Below are 22412 nucleotides of genomic sequence, written 5' to 3'. Positions count from 1 at the left end.
AAGAGAGGGAAAGAAAGAGAGAGAGAGAGAGAGAAACCAAGAAACAACCCTTAACTATAGAGAACAAATTGCTGGTTACTAGAGGGGGCGGTGGTGGGGGTGGGGGGGATGGGTGAAATAGATGATGCAGATTCGGGAGGCCACTTGTGATGAGCACTGGGTGATGCATAGCGTTGTTGAATCACTACATTGTATCCCTGAAACTAACATAACACTGTATGCTAACAATACTGGAATTAAAAGAAAAAAAAAAAAGGATGAACTTACCTCCTTCCTGGTCATTTTTCCCCCCTTTTTCCTTGTATGATTTGTGCTCTTTCTGGTTTTATTTGTAATGATCATATTGCTGATGAGTGTATTTTAAGAATGCTAAAATATTTGGATTTGTTTTGGAAGGAAGAGGAATAGGAAGGCCATATAATTTTAAATAAATTATATATATAATTATAATGTAGGTTATCATATATTATATATATATATGATTATGTGTTTATAAATGTTTCCTCAAACCATGATTACAAATTACTGGCCACATTTTAGAAATAAATAATACTTAAAGGAGTTATGAGTAATTTAAGCGTTCTAATTCAAGGAAGCGCATAGAGTTTACAATTCATGATTCTTTATCTAAGAGAACACATCTTTCCTGTCCAGGACTGAGCCAGGTACCAGAACTGGGAAGTGGAACTGGGAGGCAGCAGATGAGCATCATAGTAACTCCTCATACATGTGGCTATTTCTTTCCTCAGTGTCCACATCATAAAGTAAGAAGGTGGGACTAGGGCAAACTCAGATTTCCAGCTCTGGAATTGTATGATTCCTTTTAAGTTTAAGCTTATTGGATTTCAACATTCCAATATCTAATTACAAGAGAACATATACAGGAATGACAAAAAGAGGTGGCATTAGCAAGACAGAGTATCCAAAGTTGCAACTATTTACCAGACACACAGGAAATGGATACTAGTGAAGCATTTCCTTTCAAATTAGATTTGGATGTTATATTACATAATGAGCCTTTTGAAGTTCCAAGAACTCAAAATTCCATTCAGTGATCCGACATCATAAAAACGGACCTTTAACCAATCAGAAGACCAAATTCATTATGGGGAAAACAATGATACTAAACATATCTGCAATTTTTTAGTCACTATAATGTTTTGTGAAGCTACAACCAGTTTAAAAACACATTTTTTTGGTATAGTATCATGGCATAGTATCATCAAAACAGATATGCTTGACAACAAGGGAGAATAGTCTTCATAATTATTTTGAAATGGAGTGATGTTTCAAGCCTAACTGTTAACAATTACTTTATTCTAGCACTCAAGATAAATAAAACAATCAGTGCTGAAAGAATTTGGTATTAATTTTGTTGTGAAATATCAGATAACCTTTACATGCTGCAACAGGTTGTGAACTGTCTTTTTACCCGTAGCACTAAGATAAGCTTCCCCAAAAATACATAATAAAGGCAGAATACACCGCGTTAGAAATAGTTTATCTAAGTCTATCTGAAGTAGTTAGCTAGTGAGCCTCTCTTGGCAGGCTGAACTACACAAACAGGATGTGTGTTTCACTTTACTATCAGCTCCATGAGGAAAGGTACTTGTGTGCCCAGTGCCTAAAAGTATTTGACACATAGTAGACGCTTAGTAAACATTTGTAACAAGTGAACATATTTGTAGGGTATCTTGTTAAATTTAGGATATATAACTGGAAGTTATTGGGACTCACCAAAAGAGATGGATTTTATTTCTCTACAATACCTGGAACACATTTTAGAATGTGTGAGTATACGCATATATTTCAAAGCCAGTCGTGTTTCTGGTATAGTACATAGCTGTTTGAAGGTGGTTGCTGTTGTTTTCTTGTAAATATTTAAAGAAGGAACTCCCTAGGTATGGGAAATCCCTTGAGATCTGAGCTGACAAAGTGCTTTATTATAAAGCTCCATTTTATTTGTATTGAGGATCTCCAAAGGATATACCATTCAAATTCTAAGGAATCTGTATTTTATCTGTTAGATGCAATCAGTCATAGGACAAAAACAGCATTTTTCTGAAAGCATATGAGAGGGTCAAAAGTTTTGAATCTCAAGAGGATGAAAGTAATTATCTCATATTACATACTTCCATTGGTTTACCATTTTTGTATTCTAGAAAATCATTTGAGAGTAAACATAGGAAAAAATGTTATGTTGACAACACAGAGGAGTAGAAATCCCAGGATCCCCTAGAGAAGCAGCAGGTGTGAGAAAAACTGTTTCTTCCAGTACCTTCCATACTGTGTCAGAAAACAAAAACAAAAACAAAAGCCAACCCTGCCCCCCATCAAAAACCAAAAACCCACCATGTTTACATTTTCATTCAAACACACACCCACAGAGTTTTCTTTGGGCCCACCAAATATATTTATTTACCAGGCTAAGAGATTCAAGGATTGAGCAGAAAAAATTCATTTTTAAACAAAAGTTGATATATAACCCAGAGGAATTTTTTTTTTTTTTTTTTTTTTTTAGGTTTAAGATGTCAGTTGTGTCACAGTTCCTGTCCCCACAGAAACAGGATGTGCTTGGTCTACCTACATGATGGGTGGAATGATGTCGTGGTTGCTCAGCTGCATCCTTGGAGATGGCTTCACCCCCAGGTTCTCCTGACTGCTGTGCTTTTGGTACATCTGTGGTTCCACTGCCCATTCTGCAAGTCAGGGACTTCGCCTCAGGTTTGTAATTGCATTGAGGATGTCTACATCGATATATATTGAGCCTCACTTGCCTGCCTGTGCTGTTAGGCCATTTCTTCCCTTTCCTTTCTTTGTCTAGTCTGTGGCATTAATTCTTCTAAAACCCTGGATAACACACGGCTGGTTTGCTCTTTTGATGTAAATTTTTGGTTTCCTCTGATTCTTATTAAATGCAGTGTTTGACTACTTCTGTTAGATTTTTAAGATCCACAAGGGCAAGAACTCTTTCTTCTAAGTCACATACAGGATCAGAAGAATACTCAGCACACAATATTCACTGGCAGGCAAATATCTCACTTTGGGGTTCCTGTTCTCTGTAATATGTAGATGAGCAGGTCACTTGTCCTCATTTTTATTCATTAGAGATTTGGTGATAAACACCTAGCTTTTCTCAAGTGGATTATGGATGATGATCTCATCTCACTGTCTGTGCTAGTCATGGCTCACGGGTGATGAGAAGTTGCCCCCAAATAGGCTGCAGTATCTATTATAGGCCCAAATCTCACAGCAAAACTGCAGAGAATCTATCACCGCTTTCACACTGAAACAGTTAACATTCTATGGAAACTAGGCTGTATGCACATAGCTGACTTGCTCAAGAATTCACTTGCCTTATTATATTCTGCTTCTTTGTTTATTTTGTATCATACAAAAGGGCATTGCCACAGCTGCTGGATTAAGTAATGGCTCAAAATATCAGTCTACAAGGTCATACAAACACACTGCTATTTCTTCCTTTGAACAAGGATAAGGGTTTCAACTGCTGCAAAAATCTTCAAAACACAGTTCTATACTCACATGAATAGCCCTCCCGCGGATCACTTCTTCCTCTTGAAAATTATATTGAAAGTATTTTCTCGAGTGTGTGTGTGTGTGTGTGTGTGTGTGTTTTAATTCCTAACACGTTCGCTGCTCTCTATACTGACGTGCTCTACTTTCTGGGTTCTTAAGAATATTGAGATTCTGTTGGCAGGTATTAAGTTTAATGCTTGTTGCTGAAGGGAGAATAAATGAAGTAAAATAAAATATTTGAGAGTCTGGTACTTTTTTAAAATGTAGAATTTCTTACTGAGAATATTCTGAATGTGTTAAAAATGTATATTTAAAATCTTATAGCTTATTCCACAAGGTAAGCTGAAGGCTCCTTGTACTACCAGTAGTTGAATTAGTAACCATCAATTCCTTCAAAAATGTTCCTTTTTACTATTCTAAGCTATCATTAAAAGTATGAAGATTCCATTAATGAAATTGTGGTTTTCAAAAGTACCCAAACAGAGGAGTCAGCCCTTTCCATGCATGAATGCATCCTCTCTCTTATACATTCGGAATAAGAGAAGTCCTCTAGTATTGAACACACTGGCATATTTCTCCTGTGAACATTAGTCCCACATAGGATATAAATGAGGCACAGAGGGGTTAACTCTTTCAGAGCATAAGGAAGTTTCCCATACAGAGGTGATGACTTACTGTACTGTCCTGTATAATCAAATAAATTCATATGGCACCTTTACTAAAATGCAGTTAAATAATTAATCCCTAAGCACCTAGCTTATTCTTTTCCAGGAATGATCTTAGACTTTAGAAAAAAACAAACCCATTTAAAATCAAGGAGGAATTACCACCACGTATTTGCAACAAAGGGAGTATGAAGGGATGGTGGGGAAGACCAAGTGGACTAGACTATTTAAACTAGAATCTTCTTACTCCCACCCCTACCTGGACAAAGATTGCTTATAGGAATCACTTTTATTGCTTTTAAAACAAAACTAATATTCTGAAGCAATCACAGTGTATTAGAAAAGCGGAGACCTGATTTTCAGACCTGATTTTCAGATAGTGCTCTTAGTTCCTTTGAAGGCAGCAGCCAAGAGTTAAAAACGACCCTCCTCTTGCGTTAGATAATACCACAGAGACTACTTCTAACTTCAGCTTTAGCTTCTGTCTACTGGCTAGACCTACTTAAATTTCTGTAACCTGTTTAATGAGCTCCAAAAATAAATGTATATTATAGAGAAAACTGAAGCACACTCACTCTTTACAGAGAAATGACACAGAGGGCGTTTATGCAGTATGTGACCTAAATAACCCAAAACAGATTTAATTCACTATGGGAACCTGGGATTACAGTGGAGCTGCTATCTGGGTCTATCAGGAATCGTAAAAGTATCTTTAAAAGGTGGCACCATCTTGGATCGCCTGTGTCCTAACAAATGTGAATCCTTCATGAGAACAGAAATTAATTTACTCCTGTTTTGGTTTTCAAAAATCAAATAAAGTTCCCCTACGATTGTATAGCTTAATTCTGAATGAAGAAACGAAACTCTAAAAACCATGCCTTGCTAAATAACATTGTTCAAAAGGACAGAAAACAAAAATGTTCCTGATGATATCACTTCATGGTGTAGACCTAACACACAGACTGAGAGGTACTATTGCAGATTCATTCTTTAAAAAAAAAAAAAAAAAATCATTAATGCTAGTGAGGAAACTCACAGACCGGCCAAGACTCTAGTGCAAATGGGTTTATCCAAGGGATTCTTGGCAGTTAATTCAAGGCAGCAAGAGAAGAAGAACAGGGAAGATACACTGAAAGGGAGAGGCAAGAGGGAAATAGTTCGAGAAAGGAGATGCCAGTGATAATTTTGTAATATAAATGCTTGACTGGGGCCAGTTATGGCCATCTTCCTCCATTCATTGCTACTTGCTGAGATCCTAGGGTGGCCTGGAACCTGGAAATCAGAGCAATGAAAGGGGAATTGACAGAAAAAGAAAAGATTGATAACTTTTTTTGATATTGGACATGGTTCATATCTGTAGTGGATGTACATAATATAAGACAGCAGTTGAATGCTCAGATCAATGTGTCAAGATAACAGTGGTCTAAGTGGGGAGGAAGTTGTGGTTCTGAAGAACATAATACTTTCTATTTATAATGAATTTTATTTCTAAGTTATACAAAGTTGTTTGTATTGTGTAGTGTATTTCTAGGTATACAAACATACCTAGATTGAGGATTGAATGGGTATAATATTGTTCTCCTGGTGAAGATGATGCTGTGGCCTTCTGAGGTGGTCTTAGCCTATCCATATTTAATTGGAAGAGCTCTATTATTTCCAAAAAGCAGCAAATAATGCATCCCTCAGCATCCTATCTTCACTTCAAAATCGAGTTTCCATGATGTTGAGGGTGTGCTTCCCACTGAAGAATTTGTTTCTTGCAATTTTATTTTTGTGCTGTGAGAAACAAGATGGTGATTTCACTTCCCAAGAGATGAGTCCTTATATGATATGTTTAAGAATAAGGTCTCCAAGAGATGACTTAGAGTACAGGTGAAAGGTCACTTTGTGGAATTGACATCTAGGATAGCACAGTCGTATTCTATCGGTAGATTATGTTATGACTGTCTGGAGGAAAGGAGGGAACATGGAGGTGAGCTTGGAGGACTATATAGTTTATATTAGACCCTTCTTTTTTCTTCTTTCTAGAATCTCTTTCTTTCAGGTACTTCTTTCTCTTTGCCAGAACTACCCTCAAAACTCTAATTACACCCTTGAAAAAGTCAAGCCATGAGGAAGGTATAGAAACACGTTCTAAATACTGAAACACCAAAAAAAAAAAAAAAAAAAAAAAAAACTGGGACACCATGGGTACCTGGGTGACTCAGTGGGTTAAGTGTCTGCCTTGGGCTCAGGTCATGATCTCAGGGTTCTAGGATGGAGTTCTGAATCAGGCTCCCTGCTCAGCGGGGAGCCCGTTTTTCCCTCTGCTGGTCTCCCTGCTCATTCTCTCTCTCTCTTAAATAAATAAACAAAATCTTAAACAAAAATACTGGGACAACATAAAGTACACAGTAGCAATGCATCTGGCACACCCTCATTTGAAAATGTGTCTCAGAAAACTTTGGCAGAGAGGAAAACTATCTCGTTTTTATTTCACATAAAAACTTATTTAATTGGTTTCATGTCATCAGTCCATGACTGTATGAAGAGTCAGAATCCTTACAAACACATCAGTGACTCAACAGAGAAGTGTTGCAAAGCTGTAATCTAAACCCTGGTATTAATTTCAGAGGCCATTAATGCTGTTAAAAGAGGAGGTTTTGCTAACCAAATAATGAAATATCCTTAATTACTTCTCAATTCAACTATAGTCCCTGACAGTTTTACAGACCATTTTCTTTACATACTGACTATAGAACCTACCAATGGAGGACTTGCAGTATTAAATTCTCAGGTATGACAAGGCATCTCAAATTCAATAATTTGACTGTAAGTGGACGGTAAAAATTGACTATTTACATATAAAGGAATGTAGCTACCTCTGTAAATATGTCTGCTGTAGTTTTGTAAATCTGATACCTTAGTTTAAATCAACCCTTACTTCTACTTCTCATCACATATAAAAATGGCAAAATGAAAGACAAGTTTCAAACCTATAATTAAATTGCTCTATCATCATTTTTTAAAAAGATTTTATTTATTTTTTTGACAGAGTGAGATCACAAGTAGACAGAGAGGCAGGCAGAGAGAGAGAGGAGGAAGCAGGCTCCCTGCTGAGCAGAGAGCACGATGTGGGGCTCGATCCCAGGACCCTGAGATCATGACCTGAGCTGAAGGCAGAGGCTTAACCCACTGAGCCACCCAGGTGCCCCTCTATGACCATTGTTATTGGCATTTTTTTCAATGAGTTTATCATTTTCTTTAATTTATATGAAAATCATTAACAGGGAATTAGTTGTCTATTTGGACTTTATTTGGAGTCCGATATTTAAAACTTGTGTGAAAAATAAGGTGTTTATGACTTTTCAAGGAACTTGAACCCTGGCCAAGGATTTGATAATATTAAGAAATTTTTAAAAATTAATTTTTAAGGAACATAGTCTAATGACTTTTTTAAAAGGATGCATGGATTATTTATCACATCTCACCATTGTCTTAATCATCAAACATTTGTAGACCTTCTGCTATATCAAGAGCTCTGCGCTTCAGATGAAGTATTTGATATGAGGCCATTACCAGGTGGTAATTACTCCACCTCTGTGTGAGGATCCTGCCAAGTGCAACTGACTACTTGTAATTTAAGTTAATTCTTGAACACCTGCCACTGAATTCCAAGCATTTCCAAATGACAAAATACTCTTTAAAAAGTCAATAAGAATCTAGTGTTCTGAAGCAACCCACTTGATGTGGCTATGTTTTGCAACTGTAATATAAATGCAATATTTGGTGTTAGTTCTTTTTTAATATATGAATTTCATTTGTATCAAAGTACTGCATGTATACAGTTCTTTAAGAACCAATAGCATGTCAACTTTAAAGAAAATCAGTAGCACTTGCTCCTTTCCCCCTCCCAGCCGAAGTACCCAAGTATCTGTCAATGCCCTATAGTCAAATGCCACCAGGAACACACCTGTCAGGAACACACCTAGAGCTGTTACTCATTTCAGTAAAGGAGAACTCACACTGTGGAGAGCCATGGGATGTTTTAGTCAAACAGACTCATTATAGGGTTGGGCTTTGGTTGTGTGGTTTAGAGGTCGTTTGTTGCTGTGGGTAAGAAGTTGTTTAGAAATGGGGACCAGTCTATCATTGGGTATTTTCATAAATCTTATCTATAGGGAGGGAAGACTAGAGAGAAATACTAAAACTACCATTGGTAAGAAGTAGTCTTGAGCTTAAATGTGGAGATGTTTGGCATTTTGTGGCTAGGACAATGCTCGTATCTAGTTTGTGTTTAGACATGATTATAGATAAAGTGGTTTTCATTTTGCCTTGATCTATTATAGTCACAGAATGTCCTTGTAGGGTATGGATGTTCTATGAAATTTTGGTGTTCAGCAGGAGAATACCAGGACCCAGTTGTGAGTGTCAGGCCAGTCTCTAACAACACCTGAACCCAGCAGGAAGTGACTGGCCTTTAGAGGTCTGGAGTTGCTTTACTCTTTCCCACAATTTTCACCAGGGGCAAACACATTCATTTTTTTTTTTTTTTTTAGCAGTTTCTTCTGCTAAAAATCTCTTAAATATTAGTTTCCTCTTATTCTTAAATATTTGATTTATTTTTAAATATTTCACTTCCTGCTATAGAAATAAGCCTTTGCTCTCATATCCATCTGATTATACTCATTCTTCCACATATATGTCTCCTGTACCCTCCTGGTAATGTACTAATATCACTGGTATTACTTAAGAGTAATTAGAGTTATTTTTGTTATTATGGCAGTACAAATATTATCCATAGCAGGAATATATAGTGTACTATGATTATGTTTCCTTTCCTTTAGAATTTCATTTTTTTAAAGATTTTATTTATTTATTTGACACAGAGAGAGAGATCATAAGTAGGCAGAGGCACACAGAGAGAGCAGGGGGAAGCAGGCTCCCTGCTGAGCAGAGAGCCCAATGTGGGGTTCTATCCCAGGATCCTGAGATCATGACCTGAGCCAAAGGCAGAGGCTTAACCCACTGAGCCACCCATGCACCCCTAGAATTTCATTTTTTTAATTGCTTCATTTTATTTCATTTGCTCAGTTATATGTAATTCTTCCCCCAAATTCTCCAATAGAATTGCAAAACTTCTCTTTGACTGGTTGAAACTCAGACAGTTCTTTAGTTCCACTTACCCCTTGTAGACAACCCTCTTGGACCCTCAGATGACAGCCGCACCCCGGACTAGGAGCTGTTAAGGACCTTGACCCTGGACTTCATTTTGCATTTAATTCACCTGTCCCTCTCTTCACTGGCTTTTCTAGCTCCTGATTCCCAGGACTTTTTTTCTTCTGTTAACTGTTGTTTTTTGTGAGTACATCCCCTAGTACTTCCCAAGAAAATGTACATAGTGGGCAAATTTTTTGATATGTGTATACCTGAAAAATCCCTCCCCACCCGGCACACCTGTTTTTTTTTTTTTTTAAGCTTTTATTTATTTGATACAGAGAAAGGGAGAACACAAGCAAGCAAAGTGCAGGCACAAGGAGAGGGAGAAGGAGACTCCCCGCTGGGCAGGGAGCCCCATGTAGGGGGGACCCTGGAGTCATGACCTGAGCTAAAGGCAGATGCTTAACCAACTGAGCCATCACGGTGACCCCAACCGCTCACACTTGAAAAAATATCGCTCATTTTTTCCAGCTGTATTGAAATATAATTGACAGGAGGCTTCATTACGTAGGTGTAATTGATGAAATCATTGGCCATTAGTAATTGATTCAGTCTCCACCCTCTCTTGCCTCCTTTGAGGGGAGACTTTGACAACCAGCCCTTTGACAACAGCAGGGACTGTCCAAAAGCCACTTCATTAACATAACAAAGAACACCTTGATTGCTGTCACTGCTTAAGAAATTCCAAGGGTTTTAGTAGCTCTGTTCCAGAAAAGGTATCTAAAACCAAATTTGTATTTCTTAGGATAAATCACAATGTCACGTTACTGCAATATGATTATCACTATAGCTTTAGCCAATCCTTCTACCACATCATAGCAAATTTTCTTTTTTGTACCCCAGTATACTTGCATGACAGTTTGGGGGAAACAGAATTCTAAGTAAGAAAGAGGTTTCTCTCTGAATATTAAAGTCACAAGTCTGTTATTTTCTAGGTCTTAGGGTTGCTGTTGAGAAGTATGCCTTTTGATATAAAAGTGACCATTTTCCCTCTTCAGAGGCTATTAGAATCTTTGTTCTTGGGGTTTTGAATATTCCTTATGACATGACCAGTTATGATTTTCTTTTTGTATGTATTGTTCTGGGACCTTTCTATCCAGAATATGAAATTCTGCAGTTCTGGGAAACTTTCTTATATTACTCCTTTGATAATTTATTTCCTTCAATTTTCTCTTTCTAGGGTTCATATTAGTTGAACCACCAGGATTGAACCACCAATTTTTCTTAACCTCCTTTTTCCCCTGTTGTCTCTTTGTCTTTTTGTTTGACCTTCTAGAAGACTTCCTCAACTATTTATTTCCACCCATATACCAGTCTGAAAAATTTCTGTTGTCCTATTTACATTTGTATGAGTTCTTTCTCATTGTCCAAATGTTTCTGTTTTTAGAAAGTCTCTTGCTTTGTTTTGTTTTGTAGATGCATTATTTTCTCATATCCCAGGCTCTAAGGATGTTAATTATAGCTTTATTTGATATTTTCTCCTTTTCCCTGTGTTCGCTGTATTTTTCATGTTCTTTATTCATGTTTGCTTAAGTGTCTAACATTATATTAGAGACCTTTTCCAATGCCTGACTCCCTTGTTCGTTATTACATTCTTTTTTTTTTTTTTTTAAGATTTTTATTTATTTATTTGACAGACAGAGATCGCAAGTAGGCAGAGAGGCAGGCAGAGAGAGAAGAAGGGAAGCAGGCTTCCTGCTGAGCAGTGAGCCAGATGTGGGGTTTGATCCCAGGACCCTGAGATCATGACCTGAGCCAAAGGCAGAGGCTTTAACTCACTGAGCCACCCGGGTGCCCCATGATATTACATTCTTAAAATGAGGCATTAGAAGCATCTTTAGAAAACTTTATATACACATGGTGGGCCTTATGATGGACCACCTAGATGCTTCATTGTTGATGACCTGGGGACAGGGCAAACTTTTGGGGGTAGGGAGTAGGAGGAGGGGCACTAACAGCTCCATTAATTGATAGATTTTGCTCTTTGGGTGTTTAGTTATTCCAGAAAGGAAACCTCTAATCTGCCTGAGAGGTCATGCTTGCCGACCTCGATTCTTAGAAGGGAGCAGAACAATAGAGTGGGACCTCGCTATAAATATTCACATTTTACTTAACCTTTGTCATCATCATAGCACCTCCTTCCATTTCTCCTCTCAGTCCAGGCCTCCTACCTCCTGCTGCAGCTTCTTCATAAAGAAAATCTCTAGCTTCTGATATATATAGGAGAGAATGTTGTCTGGCTACTCGGGGCTGAGAAAGGGATTTGGGAATCTACCTCCTCCCAAAACTGAGTTTCAATTATACCTCGATTGCTTATACTCCCCACTTCACTCTCATAGTCAGTGATGCTGACAGTCTCTAATTCCTGGGACCTTCTGAGATCCCATGGCGAGAACTGGCCTATTTTCTACCCCTAGAGGTTCTCTCTTTGCTCGGTTAAGTCATTTAGCTTGTCTATCTGATTTTGATCTTCCTAAAGATCAACAAATACATATTTGTTGACATCTTTTGTCTATCAGTGTAGCACCTGTTTTCTTTGTCCTTGAAGGTTTATATATTATTTATCCTCTCCAGTGGCATTTTGGGAGAAAGCAGAGACAGAACATTTATCTAACCTATATTGTTGAACTAGAAGTCTTAGCTTCGATTTTTACCACTTATTCTTTAAAAACTTTTAAAAATTGATAAGCACACTGAGAATTCTATAACAAATTTCTGGGGGTAACAAAAATAAAATGTCTACTTTTCCTACTCCTTCCACACATCATGCAACTGTATGAGCTTGTCTGAAGCAGATAAAAAAATAAACAGAAATTCAACAAGAGTTTTCCAATGGGGCAAATGTAGTCTGTGCTTATTGCACCAAAATTTCTGATATAGGCAACTGCAGGCACTGAAAGAAAGTAACAAAAATCAGGTGTTATAATATTAACTCATGGTACCTCAAGCATATGTAACTATTTTGCTTCCATCTGACTTATGAACCATTCATTACTCACGGTAAGTTCCGTGGAAAGTGGCATACTTTATCATATCACAGTTCAAACATTGTTTGGCTGGCATCAACAGATTCCTCATCTCTTGCAGAGTTTTCTTTCTCAGGTAGTAAATCAGTGAAGAACCTACTCAACTTGAATTTCATCTCTACTCACTGTGATGCTTTTAACATTAGAACAGTTGCTTTTCAACCACATAATGTTTGGTATGCGTTCACGACTGTGTATGAGTTTTTTTCATGTCAGTGAAAGCAAAGAGTTCTCAGTAAAGAAAGTAAAAGAAAGTCTTAGTAGTGATAATAACTAGTAGCCACAATGAAGATGTTAATCAAATGTCAAATCCATCAAGATGAATTTTCACAGTTAACGTCTGTGGGTGTCACAAATCTTGATGGCAAATGTCAGTTCTTTCCATGGTTAGTGACATCAGTTCATTGAAAACAAGAGGCAGGAACATGCTGATGCTTGTTTTAACAAGTAAAGGTAGCATGGCCTGTGGTAGGTCTAACTTTGCAAGTATTATATGTTCTTGGGAAGCCAGACAGAGAGCAAGTTTGGACTTGAAGATAGCAAATGTCAATGAGGCTAAGGAGGAATGTTTTGGTGTTTTTAAATTCCTCTGCCCTGAGAAAAAATCTTCCCACATATCTAGAAGGGGGAAAACAAATGAGTATTGTTCCAGTGTTCATCATTTGACTATTAGTTCTATCCAACACTCAAAACATGAATGGTGTAAATCTCTCCTGATTTCTTCTACTTCCATGGATTCACCCATTGGCTGGCTGTTTGCTGATGACATTCAAATATGCCAAGATTTTTCTGTTTTTTTTTTTCTTAATTTTTAGTACATTTCGAAGAACTGTCCTAAGCTATCTCAAACTCCACAAATCCCAAATTAATCCAATTTTCTACCCATCCAGTCTAATTTTTTTTCTCTAAATTTCTTAATTCAATGATTTTTTTTTTCACCTAGCCAGTCATCCAAACTGAAAGTTTTAATCACATTCTACCACCAAGCACAGTTCTTGCACCAATGGCCAATAAATTTTTCTCAAATAAATGAATGAATGGATTTTCAATGCATTTGCTTCTTGTCCCTCTAACTAATGATTTAGTAAGTTGCAGTCACTTGACCACAAACCCCCTCTTGAGGCATCCCCTTCCCTTGGCTGCACTGTTTCTACTCCAACATGGGCCCTCAAGCCTCCTCCCTCTTGGGTCTCGACCATCTTGACCATCGTAGTGCAGCATTGGTCATATTTCAGCTTGGTTTAAAAATATTTAATGTCTCCCTTTTGGCTACCAAACAAAATTCCAACCTTCTCTTCCTGATTCTCCTTAATTATCAGAGTCTTGTCACTTCCTCTGACTCCTTATTGAATTCTCCCCTAAAGCCGTGCTTTCCCATTTTTGATCACACTGGGTCATTTCATGCCTTTCCACCTTTGATCGTATGATAATTTCCTATGCTGGATTGTGCCTTTTCTCTATTGTCTAGCCTACTCAAATCCAGATTGTCCTTTAGCTCCTAATCCAGACAGTTCCCAGGCCTCTAATTGGAATTATTTTGATACACCTCAAAGCTTCCACGATCTTTCTATTTCTGCTTTTGCGCTACCTCACAGCACAGGCTGAGCTGCATTTTCATAGCATGTTATGGGTCTGCCTCTCTCCCAAGTCCTAAAAGACCCCATTCCCAGCCCACAGCTTGTGGGCAGTAAATGCAGTAAATGCTCTCTTATCAGGCAAGAACAGTAAATGCTATAGAAAGTTTTCAGAAATGACACCGAATTAAAGCCATTATATATACTAATACCAATAACTAAATACTTATTTCAGGAGTTAAAGGAAAAGGAAAGAAAACAAGAGTAAAGAAAATTGAACAAGAAAATGTTTAGTGTTCAGAAGAAGGTGTAAAATTTAAAAACAATGTGACCCATGATGTGGTCTGAACTTGTATCTCCAAAAAGATCACCTTTTTGGTGAACAGGGGTTCACTGCGCCCCTACTTCTGCACAAACTTGATACCTTGCTGCATACTTCTCCTTTCCTTTCCTTGAAGGCTCTGGGCAGCTGGGACAGTATTTAGGCCTGTGATATCATTCCTTATTTATTCACTGGGTTTTGTCTCCCTGTCTTGTCTTCCAGGCATCAGGAGTGCGGCTCTAAGAATTCCCCAGTTAGATGAGATGATGCAATGGCTGTGGAAAGCAGCAGTCTGGCTCTGCTCTGGAAAGCTTTCACTTCACCAAGTACTTCTGAGAGAACATGTGTCTGTATGGAAGGTACTGCCCTGTCCCTTGGGTGCTGTGTTCTCTCTTATCAGGAGAGGGGAGTGGGACTGGATGGGAGGAAGCAGGCTGTCCTGGGTTCTCCCCACAACACCTCCCCAAGTTTCTCCTGTATCATGTCCTGTGTTGCAATGGCCTCATGCGTAATTTCCAACTGAAAGGCCAGTGGTAATGAGAACTTGTTGCATTTGATTTTTAATTATACAGGGTGCAGAGTCCTTACTAGTTCAGAGAGAGTCACCCTTTGGGTTTGCTTTATTTTAGGGAAGGGGCATTTTATGTAATTAGAGAGAAAGTATCACAGAGTTAAGAGTCCAAGCACCTATCTCAATCATACTGCAGATTTGCCCTATAGGAAGGTACTAATTAGATCTTCCCCAACCGATGCCAATAGACTTGCCCCAGCAAAGAAATCTTTTTCTTAAGTCTTTATTATAAAAAAAAATATAAATATATGCTAATTAGAGAGACTCGTAATGACCTTGCTTATAACCATGTCCAGCTTCAACAAGTAAGTAGCAACCCATCTTAATTCATCTGCACACCACTCCCACTCTCCCAGATTGTTTGGCAGCAATTCGAATGTCGTATTACTTCATCCATAAGTATTTTGAAATATCACATAGGAATCTTGTTGGCGATATTGTTAAAAGGTTTACCTTTGATTAATAGTTCTCATCCTGCAACAGAATCTTTATTTTGTTGCCTCCAAACTTGAAAGGCTTGCAGGGCTTCCCATATATATATTGAATGTGTAATTCTTACATGGAAAGTGGAATGGTGTGAGCTAGTTCTATTCCTGTGATTAATCTATTCTGTACACAGTGGCACCCAGGGTGTGGGAACACCCCTCCTTGGTCACCTAGTAACTTTTCACTGGTCAACAAGAAGCTGAATAAACTATTATATTGCAAGAAAGTGCTTGGCTGGCTCACTTGGATCATCTCCTAGATTTGAAGCACTATCGCCAAGTTTGAATTTGCTAAACCTTTAGGCTTTGCTGGCAGAAAAGAAGCATTCCACTCCTAGAGCTTACATGGATTCAGAGGACATGGGCTCAAGCAAACTAGGAAAAATACTGAAGCAGATTTGGAGACAAAACCTGATGCTACAGCAGGCCCTCCTGGGTGAGAACCCTGGTGAAGGGTCTGGCGGGGCCACTTGGATAGCCACAGTGGTCTTTCTGGGTCAGGAGCTCAGTGGGGCCCTTCACCAACTCTTGGAACACGCTGCAGGCACTCTGCTCTCTACCTGCCAGCAGCTGTATGCACTGCTCGACAAGGAGAATCAATGTATCCGGAGACAAGGCAAGTATTTCTTTGATTTATTCTTTCTCTAAGAAATGTTGGTAGGGTAGGGCGCCTGGGTGGCTCAGTGGGTTAAGCCGCTGCCTTCGGCTCAGGTCATGATCTCAGGGTCCTGGGATCGAGTCCCGCATTGGGCTCTCTGCTCAGCAGGGAGCCTGCTTCCTCCTCTCTCTCTCTGCCTGCCTCTCTGCCTACTTGTGATCTCTTTCTCTGTCAAATAAATAAATAAAATCTTAAAAAAAAAAAAAAAGAAAAGAAATGTTGGTAGGGTAGTCGCATTGAGAAGTACAAAGGAGCATGCAAAGAAGGCTAAGACGGAGACTTGTCCACAAAGGACCAACAATATATTAGGGGAAATCAGGTAAGACAAATGCACAATAATGCAAGGGGCATTAAGGCCAGTCCCATTAAAGACATAGAAAGGAAGCCCATTAAGACTTCACAAGCAGGCAAGATTCCATTTTCAGAGTGGGAAATAGGGAACTTTGCTGGACCAGATGCTGTATTTAAACTGAAGCTTAAGGAATGAATTGGATTTACGCAGCTGGAAATTACGAATCTTGAAAGAGCATTCCAGGCATGGTTATTATTAACAGGATCCAAGATTAAAGGTACGAAAACATCCCTAGTTTGAGGTAGAACAAGCAGTTTTTCTAGATTGGAATATGATATTCCATGTGTAGAATTACTTGCGTTTGAAACCATTATTGCAAAAGCACTAGAAAGACTGGGCTGCGCTGAGCTATAGAATTGGATCTCCCTCCCACACATACAAAGAGGGGAGCAGGTTCTGCTGAGAAGTATGGCAGGAAGAATACTGTGTCTGATAAATATGATCTCAGACAACCACAGTTACTCTAGATAAAAAGGTGGGTGTTATCATGAAATAATACAGTGTCAAAGCAAGTGCATAGGTCTTATCAATCAGGAATCCAGGGGATAATGTTAAGAAATTATCTAGGGGGCAGTTGGTAGGCATCAGGGAAATTTGCCCAAAGGCAGCATGACCCAGAAAACAGCATCTGGAGCTTGTAGCCAGGACTCCAGTCTCTGGAGAGAATTGAACAAGGTCCCAGGCAACATATTGAGACAAATACTTATTCATGGAAAATGACAAGGACACTGCTTCCAGAAGAGGAAAATAAAATAAAGACAGTCTTAGGTACAAGACATTAAAAAAAAAAAAAAGCACAAGTTGTCAGATTGGAGCCCAAAGATAAACCCAGTCTCATCAAAAGATGACTTTTTTAAAAAATTTTATTTATTTATCAGAGAGAGAGGGGAGAGAGCGAGCACAGGCAGACAGAATGGCAGGCAGAGGCAGAGGGAGAAGCAGGCTCCCCACCAAGCAAGGAGCCCGATGTGGGACTCGATCCCAGGACGCCGGGACTATGACCCGAGCCAAAGGCAGCTGCTTAACCAACTGAGCCACCCAGGTGTCCCTCAAAAGATGATTTAATGATGATTCTTAAAGTACTGACCTATGGGGCTATAAAGTACATATTCCTTAGTTCAGAATTGAATTCTAAAGATTGGAGAGTTGCTAAGCCTGCAAGAAGTGGTCAGATGACTTCAGCTGTGAGCTGTAACCTCAGAGGAAGGATGGACAAAGACGAGAATGGCAGGACATGGGGATGGAGTGAGAGACCATATCAGAGCACATCATGGGGAGGGTCTACATCAGCATGAAGAGGTTTGACTTGGTTTAGCAGCCTCTGAGTAGCCAGTGCATGTTCTCATCAGAGACTCAGAACCTGTACAGTTGGAGCTATTTTTTGGAAGGCCAATTTGAAAATTGTAAATGATCACAGGCTCAGCAGGAGGAATGGTGTAAACAGAACTTAATTCCTACAGCAGCCAACAAAGCACCTTATAAAATGTAACATCTGTGCCAGTAGAAATAGTGTAGCTGTGGTATGCCGGCTACCCAAGTCTCATCCAAAGTGTTTTGCTAAATTTTATGCAAATAATTATAAGTGGGTCATTGATAAATGATATAGTACATTCAAAGGAGAAGAACAATTCTCAAAATCATACTAAATCATCAAGGAATTATTGAGGAAGATGTTGATTTCAATTGAAGAGTTTTATGGATGTGATGGGGTCATTGTGTCTGCCTTAAACATTCAAAGCATTTTTATGAGCAGAAGGGATTAGACTTACTCTTTGCCACTACAGTAAGAAGCAGTTTGTCCCCAATTCCTAAGTGTGTTAAAAGAGTGACAGTTGTGCAAATGACTTGTCTTTCAAGAGGGAGGTGGGTTTAAATGCCTGGTAAGGGTCTTGATAGGTGTCTAAGGTTATCTTGCCATACCTCATTAGATGTCAGTGGAGAAATATAATTTGATTCAGTTTTGTATTTTGTTCTCTTTATGTATCTGTGTGTGTGCAGAAATCTCTACTTTCATAGACTGTCTCATGAAAATAAACGAATATTTGGGGAGCACTGCTACACTTCTAAAGAAAGAAGAAAAGGAGATGTGTAATTTATGCGGCATGCATGATGAATGTACCCCACTGCAGACAATGTCCACCATTCACGATATCAAAGCAGCAGACATTGCTGCAAGAGGGCAACAAAATGTCATAGAAACAGCTACTGTTTCTCCCACAAATGAAGAGCAAAGTCCTTATACAAACCAGGTCCAGTTAAAAAAAAATAAAGCACATATGAGTTCAGAATCAGTGGGGGAAAAAAACAATACCTCATTGAATGGAGATGTAATAGAGCGAGGGGAGTCACAGAACAAAATGTTCCCTGATAATGATGAAAATGAAGACGATGAACAAACAGTACACATGACTGTTGAGAACACAAATGGCAACAGGGAAGAGATGCATGACATAATCCAGACAACAGAAAGAGAAATTCAAGAGACCTCAGAGAGCCAAAGAGAAGATATTACCACATCCTCAGTAACACGTGATATCTCCAGCAAGTATCAGAATAATCTTCTTTCTAATGATTCAGAGAGTCTAAAGCAAAAGAATAACATAATGGAAAAGGAGTAAGTAAATGTAAAGCAGAGGTACTTGTATATCCCTGGTGATAAGCATGTTTCTGTAGTTATTATACATAATTTTTATATATGATGATTTTATTTTTCCATTTCAGATCTCCATAATATATTGTAAATCAATAATTCTGTTTAAATTATCCCCGGTAAAGTTATGTGACTGCTATTACCAATATTATTTAAAATTTTAGGAAACAAACATTAAATGTTTCTTTAAAGGAAGAGGATTCCACTATAGAAGAAAGTCATTTAAATGAACAATTGTCCAGAACATGAACGCTCTTCTAAATCACTACTCTTTCAATTATAATAAGAAAAAAACTAGGAAGCTGTGGAAAGTTCAAATACTAGGAAAACATTTTCTAGCCTCAGATTTATTTTAGCTGTATCCTCAAATAAATTCTCATGTTTATTTTATTTATAAATTATCATAAATTCTTAACCTGTGTCTGTAGATTCTAGGGGGCATGAGTAAACTTTAGGCAGTTTTTAAAACCGAATGTATGTTTTCATATTTATTTTATTTTCTTAGAGATGACAGAGCCTTTACCAGATTCTCAAAGAGCCCCTGACTTAAAAAAAAAAAAAAGTTGAAATTGACAGATATACTTTATGAATTATTTCCCTTAAACAAGGGGATAATCATCCCTATTTGTCCAAATAAAATAAAATATTCACAGCCAAAGTTTTCCTGCAAAGATCACACTCTTAGAAGACAATGGGGAGTAATGAAAAGAATCATTGCTTTGGGAATCAGATGGACTTAAATTTTATCTCCTTATTTATTTATTTATTTATTTTAAAAAACATGCTAGTTTTGTGATCCTGCTCAACTTGCTTCATTTTTCAGTCCTATTTTCTTCTTTTCAGAAATAACATATACTTTCTGGGTATATTTGGTAAGGTCAAATGAGAAAGTCACATAAAGAGCCTAGCACCACACTCCTTTGCACATGTTCATGCTGAGTGGATTGTGAGTGTGCAATTGATTTCACTCTCAACAACCCTCACTTTCTCTACCTCCCACGTGCTTCCGACCTTCACTTAACCCCTCTCCGCCATGACATATGACATATGATGCTCTTTTTAGGTGTGCGGTACAATTTCCAGGGCAACACCACAACTGAGTCTTCAATCTCAAGCAACTCATTTTGCTATTTTGACCTTATTTATCTCATCATTAAAACGAAGAGGTTGAGTTAGGTCATCTGTGAGGTTCCTACAGGGCTGAGAATCTAATGAATTTTATAGATGTCCTGGAAGTACATTCAGAGCTTGACAGACCCCATAGCTTTAAAGAATTACTGCCCCTGCAAAAGAGGTACTTAAATTAGTAAATATGTAGTTGCCCATATCACTTGAGAAAAAATTAACACTTCATATTCTCACATTCAGAAATGACTCAAAGCATCAGCTAATGAGTCACTGCTGAACCACTCCCTCTAACACCTCCCTTAGGTGTTCCCTCCTTGGTGATTTCCTCTTTGTAGCACCCAAACCGATTGTGCTTGGCTTGCGTTATTTATAAAGATGACTAGTCCTTTCAATCCTTCAGGCTAGGAAGCCATCAGGCCACTTAAAATATGTGTATCATAAACAAAACCTCGCTGGGAATCTCTTGTGATTCCTCCCTGGATAACTTTCTGTAAGAAACCTATCTCGTCTAGTGTCCTTGTCCTAGTGTTTACAGACTTAAAGGAAAACAAGAGTAACACAAACCAATCTGATTACTTTAGCTGCGGGACTAGATCTCTTTGACTAAGGCTAGAGGAAACGGAAGTATTTATGGTTCTCTTTCCTCACCTCATCTGTGCTTTTAGTGCAGACAGTTTTCAAGGCATGGAAGAAAATTATTTTTGAAATTATACAAGGCTGGGTCACTGTATTCTCTATTAAACAATTCAGAAATTATTTCTCATTTTTTTGAAGTACCATCATTAGAGAATATACAAACAAACCAATGCACTGAGTAATTTTTCTTCCAACTTTACAGGTTCAGAATTATAAATATAAATAAATAAATCTCTGCAATTTCAACGTTTTTTAAAAAATATCTATGTTAGAGGGCATTATAAAATTCAGTTCACTAAGAATTGAAAAATAGTTAAAACCTGATTATACTACAAGTGGGTATTAGCATGCTATTTTGTATTGATCTTCTCATTGATATTGCCAATATTTTAGCCATTTCACTGACAAGAAATGAAAAGTAGAAAGAAGAGGAGAAACTCAAGCTGGTAATTTTAATATAGAGATGTAATTTATTGAGCATGAAATTTATGCTAACCCCCTATTATAAGAAGTTTAAATATTTTATCTCATTCCTTCTTCAGACTATTCTGAATTAGGTATTAATTTCAGTTTGTAATGAATAAAGAAGCCAGTGGTTTGGAATGATTTGAGGATATTTTATCAGAGTTTGGGCTTTTGTGCTAAATATAGGTGGATTCAATTATTGATTCTATAGATCTGCCATCAGTGTAATTTTCAACAAGTGAAATTTTCTAAGCCTAGTTTCCCTATCTGTAAAAGGTGTAAAAAAGTACCTGTCTGACTCCCTAGTGAGGGTTAAATGAAATAATGTGGTGGCACCTGACTGACTCTCTCAGTAGAGCATGCAAACCGTAATCTGGGGGTTGCAAGTTTGAGCACCATGTCAGAAAGAGAGATTACTGAAAAATAACAAAATTTAAAAAAAAAGAAATAATGCATAACCTAAAACCTGGTCCATAGAGATAGCTAAAATATTGGCTATTTTCATAATAATTATTGATGTATAAAGTCAAACAATGACTGATCTCAAATTTCAATCAAATGTTTAAGACCCTAAAACCTCTGGCAAAGGTGATGGTTATAAAAAGCAAGAGTACAAAAAATGGTCAAAATAAACTTTTGGATCAATTCTTCAAGGATTGTAAATATTTTGCTTCTAATTTTAATAGTTAATGATATGTTCACAGTACTTTTGTACCTTTCTTGGGTTTTCTAAAAAACATAATAAACATCATTTGATATAATGCATTTGGATAATTCCAATACCAGATATGTATTTATCCCCTTTCCTCAAAATTCAGTTAATGATTCAGGTATTAGTACTTGGTTTTTCAAGAAGCATTAACAATCTTCAGATTCATATTGTAAAATGAACACAATGGAGAAATCAACCACTTAAATAATAATAGTAATGTCAATAGTAATAATAGTTCATATATATAATACCTACTATGTTTTAAGCATAGCTTTTTAATTACTTAACATATACTAGTTTATTTAATTCTCACAGCCTTCTTATGAGACAGGTATTGTTTTATTATAATTTTGCAGTCGAATAAACTAAGGCACAGAGAGTCTGAGTACCTTGCTAAAGGTTGCACAGTCAGTAAGTGGAAAAGTTGGGATT

At 37.7% G+C, this 22412-nt stretch overlaps 1 protein-coding gene across 3 annotated transcripts in view; it reads left to right on the top strand.

Annotated features, from left to right (window-relative positions):
• The first annotated feature begins 2495 nt into the window (after positions 1-2495).
• The window catches only part of DTHD1 (death domain containing 1), an 80394-nt gene continuing 60477 nt past the window's right edge, over positions 2496-22412 (top strand). Inside the window, exons 1-4 of one of the 3 annotated variants that reach the window (XM_082728953.1) lie at positions 2496-2724; positions 14546-14682; positions 15683-15995; positions 18388-19003. In XM_082728953.1, coding sequence (XP_082585079.1) covers positions 2634-2724; positions 14546-14682; positions 15683-15995; positions 18388-19003 — 1157 coding nt within the window. In that variant the 5' untranslated portion in view covers positions 2496-2633. Of the gene's footprint in view, positions 2725-14545; positions 14683-15513; positions 15996-18387; positions 19004-22412 lie in introns of all 3 variants that reach the window. The other 2 variants (XM_082728955.1, XM_082728954.1) reach the window with 2 other exon arrangements.

The sequence above is a fragment of the Mustela nivalis genome (genome assembly GCF_964662115.1).
Source record: "Mustela nivalis genome assembly, chromosome: 4".
In the NCBI taxonomy this organism is placed as follows: domain Eukaryota; kingdom Metazoa; phylum Chordata; class Mammalia; order Carnivora; family Mustelidae; genus Mustela; species Mustela nivalis.
Note: the sequence above shows the minus strand (reverse complement) of the source record. Positions and strands in the feature narration are given on the sequence as shown.